This window comes from Lactuca saligna, chromosome 1, assembly GCF_052625555.1.
Source record: "Lactuca saligna cultivar CGN05327 chromosome 1, ASM5262555v1, whole genome shotgun sequence".
Lineage (NCBI taxonomy): Eukaryota > Viridiplantae > Streptophyta > Magnoliopsida > Asterales > Asteraceae > Lactuca > Lactuca saligna.
In genome coordinates this window covers 100,086,476-100,090,841 of record NC_136417.1, presented here as the reverse complement: position 1 = coordinate 100,090,841, position 4,366 = coordinate 100,086,476, and the positions used below count along the sequence as shown (strand labels likewise).

The 4,366-nt window shown below is 32.3% G+C and overlaps 1 protein-coding gene across 1 annotated transcript; it reads left to right on the top strand.

The window, feature by feature from the left end:
- Positions 1 to 1,752: 1,752 nt before the first annotated feature.
- LOC145042294 (uncharacterized protein C594.04c-like) lies at positions 1,753 to 4,366 on the top strand. Its single transcript, XM_078990699.1, has 3 exons — positions 1,753 to 2,014; positions 2,126 to 2,389; positions 3,744 to 4,366. The coding sequence occupies exons 1-3, from the start codon at positions 1,805 to 1,807 to the stop codon at positions 4,224 to 4,226; spliced, it is 957 nt and encodes a 318-aa protein (XP_078846825.1). The 5' UTR covers positions 1,753 to 1,804; the 3' UTR covers positions 4,227 to 4,366.

The following is a 4,366-nucleotide window of genomic DNA, read 5'->3' as shown; positions in this document are numbered from 1 at the left end:
AAAAATAAGATAAAATTAAAAATTAACATTTTAGAAATCCTAGAAAAATTACATTAAAAAAAACAAGATGTCAAAAACTAAAAAAAAACATCGAAATTTCATTTACGTTTTAGATTATATTTTTTTGCTAATTGACACCACTTTGGCCGTCTCCTGATATTTGGGGTCGATGTGTCTCACATCTTGCATTAACAATGAATATTCAGTGAGTCAGACGGTTTCAATCATATGCTTCTCCAAAGTTATATTCAGTTAAACCATTTGTGCTATCATTTCCTTCAATCTAGTTGAGCGCTCCGTTCCGACTGACGAATTTGACGATGTCACTTTTCTTTTTCCTTTTGCTCGAACTTTTGATTTGTCCCTTCCCATGGATCGAGGAGGTAGACGTATTTCTTCGATGTCGTCGTTATCATCATTAAGATCAACACCAATGTGACAATCCAATGACATTTGTTGTGATCTCGAATATGAGATGTTCGACTTCTTTTTGGCAGATTAGTAATATCTTCATGTGTTGCAAACTTCTTCCATCTAATGCTTCTTTTGAAAACTTCTCACACATGAATGAACTAAAAAGGCTTTAACATGTCATCTTGGAAATGTCGCATGTGTTTTTTCAACAAACTCGTTTCACTTTCGCTGCTAGCTCATTGCTTTTCAAAGTTTGTGTAAATTATGTTCCAATGTGTCACGAGTTTGTTAACAAGATTCCATTTCAAGTTACATTGGTTGGACACCCGGTAATCTGAATCTCGACCCATATCCTTAGAAAACCGCTCTGTAACACGTAACCAAAATTGATCACACGATTGGCCCATTCTCGTGTTGCTATCTTCGGATATGTCGACCCATGTCTTTGCTAATTTTGTCTCGTCTTTTTTACTCCATCTTCTCGAATCGGCCTTCCCATTTTTTTTTTGTTGAGGTTGTTCTTTGGCTCCGAATTAGAAAGATTTTTGGCTATGAGTGTGAAAGGCGGTTGAAATGAAATTGGAATTGAGTTTACGTTTGGGTTTGGGATGTTGTCCGGGATGGTGGGGATTAGAATTGTAACTGTTGAGAGATTTAGAATTATAAATAATAACTAGGAACACCACCTACAAACACTTGGTTTTAAGATAAACTTGATGGATCCATTTGTCACCGGTAAGATGGTGGTGATGTTTGATCGTAACCGAAGAGTGCAAATGGGTTGGAAGTATTTTGGTTTGGATTATTGGAAGACATTTTGATCGTGTGTGTTTTGAAATGAATGATAATATGTGTCTATATATAGTGGTAAATTTATAAAACAAAAAAATAAAAGATAAATAAATAAATAAAAACGGTTAGAAAACCGTCTGCCAACGGTCCACTCCTTCCCCAACAATCAGTTTCTTTCGAATTTCATTATCGGTGGAAACCCACCACCAACCACCGATAAATCACCGCCGGTAAAATTAAGGGTGGGATATGGTGTTCACCGCCAGTAAAGAAGTCCACACCGGACTAATGTCGGTAAAAACCCTTCGACACTGTATAGTCTTATATAATTAGTTTCAATGAATAAACATGCTAAATGGTGCATAATTTGATTTTTGAAAAAAAAAAATCAACGTCACATACATATTTCTTCATTGAAATAAATTGTTGTATCAACTAAAAAATAAAACATAATCACTTAAAACAATATTTAACTTTTTATCGAATTATAAAATACCAAATATTATATAGGACTCTAGCAGGGAGTCCGAAGTAGTATATAAGAGGAATAGACCACTAGGGCAAACAGCAACTGTGGTTCTGATTCGATCAGACGAAAATGGGAAGAAATTTAAAGAACGCTTTGATTGCATTTCTAACTCCTCTTCCTTCAATACTCTTCTACACTTCCTTCCTCAACAACCACCCCTTTCTCTCCCCAATTTCCTCATGGTGCAACCACCACCCTCTCCTTCTAGCCAACGCCCTCTTCTTCCTCAACATCGATCTCCTTTTCTGGGTCATCAGCCTCATCCAATCCAGCAATTGGGTAATGAATCAACCCCTCTTTCAATTCACCCTTCGATCCTAAATCCTAAATTCCCAATTCACTCAATTGCTCATCTGTTTCTGATAATTTTACATTTCTATGGTTTTGCAGATGATTGATGTGTACTGGACTGTGATTCCGGTGATGCTATTGCATTACTTTCAGACTCACCCTGCTTCGCAATTTGACTTATGGAGGTCGAGAGTTGCGGTGGCGCTGACGTGGGTTTGGGCCGTGAGGTTGACTCATAACTATTTCCGGCGAGAAAAGTGGCAATGGGGTGCTAGAGAAGATTGGAGGTTCACTGATATGGCTCGACAGTATGGGAAAAACTGGTGGTGGATTTCATTCTTTGCTGTTTACCTCATTCAACAGGTATAAACGATTAATTTTGACCTTTGTCATTGTTGATAGTTGACTTACAGATCTCGATCCATGATGAACACCAACGAAATTCAAAATGGTGTTTATATAAAATGGATTCTTTACATCATTTTTTTTTTTTTTTTTTTACAAATTTATGTTTTCTTTACAGCAAAATATATAATCGTAGTGCATTATTTTTTTTTGTTAGATAATAAAAAGGTTAAAAAACACTCATTTTATTTATTAGTTTTTAGAGATTTTTTTAATACAATTTTTTGTTATAACTTTGTAAATTATCACATCATTATAATCAAATAAATTATTTTTACATGATTGATTTGAATTAATTTAATATATATTATATTGATAATTAGAACTATACAATAATATTAAGGAAAATGTAAAAATTAAAATAATATTGGATTGAAGCAAAATGGCATAGGAAATGATGTAAAAATAGGATTTAGTTTTGGGTTTAAGATGTCGTAAATATGAATTTCGATATCATATATTAAAATAGATTAAAATTGTATATTAGCTTCACTATAAAAAAAAAAAAAAAATACAAAATAACCTCAAAGTCCAATGATAGTAGATAGTATGGCATAAAGCTTTTATAATTAACATCATAACATTCTTTCAAAATCAAAATCTTGTGTACCTTTTAACAAACACTTTCATTATTTATAATTAGTAAATATTTAATAAAATGTCAACACGAATATAGTAATTTAGTAATTTATAAGTTTATTAATAGATAAGTATTGCATATAATAATAATTTATGCATCTTATCAATTACTTGCATCAGGTTAAAGTAAGTTCACTCTTATTTATATTTCCATTGATTTTCATGTCTATTTTTTAAAGTACGTTAATTATTTTTATATCATTGTATTCTATTAATTTGTTTTACAATGTGGAAGTAAATTAAATAAATATTAGTAAGATACAAACTAAATATTTTTAATGTAAAAAATATTTATATAACATTAAGTTAATATATCAAATCAAACAAATTAATAATTAAATATATTTAAATGACAAGTTATAATTTATTCTTTGTCGAACATGTTATCCCAAAACACACAATTTGCATTTCAAATGGTCCTTCTCAATTCGAAAGGGCAAAAGTGATGCTTTTGCAAACCAAGTTCTTTAATATATGATTTATTGAAATGATCATTACTTCCTTATAATTTGATTCTTTAATATATGTTATAACTATTCGATTTTCTATAAATTTATAACCATGCTACTTTTTAGTTTTAAAATGCACAAATTGATATTGATAGTTCAACGCGATAGTTATTAACAAATAATTAATTTTCATGAATTAATTAACCTTCTACTACATTACATAGGTATTCCTTATCGGCGTATGTCTACCCCTATACATCATCCACACTGTAAACATGCCATGTAACATATGGGACATAGTCGCCATATTCGTATGCTTAAGTGGCATAATTATCGCCTATTTTTCCGATACACAACTTTACACATTTGTAACAAAAAATGAGAAACTAAAAGAGGAAGGAAAGCCGATGGTGGCAAATCTTGATGAAGGGTTATGGTACTACTCAAGACACCCAAATTACTTTGGTGAGCAATTATGGTGGTGGGGTTTGGGAATTTTTGGGTGGAACTTAGGGTTTACTTGGGCTTTTGTTGGTGCTTTGGTTAATAGTTTGTGTTTGGCTTATGTGACCATTCTTGTTGAAAGAAAGATGTTGAAATTGGAGTATAGGGTTGAGGCGTATAAGATGTACCAAAAGAGGACGTCAGTGTGGGTCCCTTGGTTCAAGTGGTCCTTGAACCAAGTACCTAAAGAAAAGGCGGGTTGAACTAGTAAACGTGAAAAAGTGAAGAGACACAAAGTGTCTTTCAATGTGAAATGCGCAATGGTTTGATTGGATTGTATTGTGGTGGATGTGTATTTAATATCTATCTATATTATATATGTGGTTTCAAAATTTTGGTTGAA

Bases quoted from the DNA above. Each gene is read 5' to 3' on its own strand.
- LOC145042294 (XM_078990699.1), top strand. From the start codon at position 1,805: ATGGGAAGAAATTTAAAGAACGCTTTGATTGCATTTCTAACTCCTCTT. The intron at 2,015-2,125 runs GTAATGAATCAA...ATGGTTTTGCAG, and splicing joins TCATCCAATCCAGCAATTGG to ATGATTGATGTGTACTGGAC. The intron at 2,390-3,743 runs GTATAAACGATT...TACATTACATAG, and splicing joins CTGTTTACCTCATTCAACAG to GTATTCCTTATCGGCGTATG.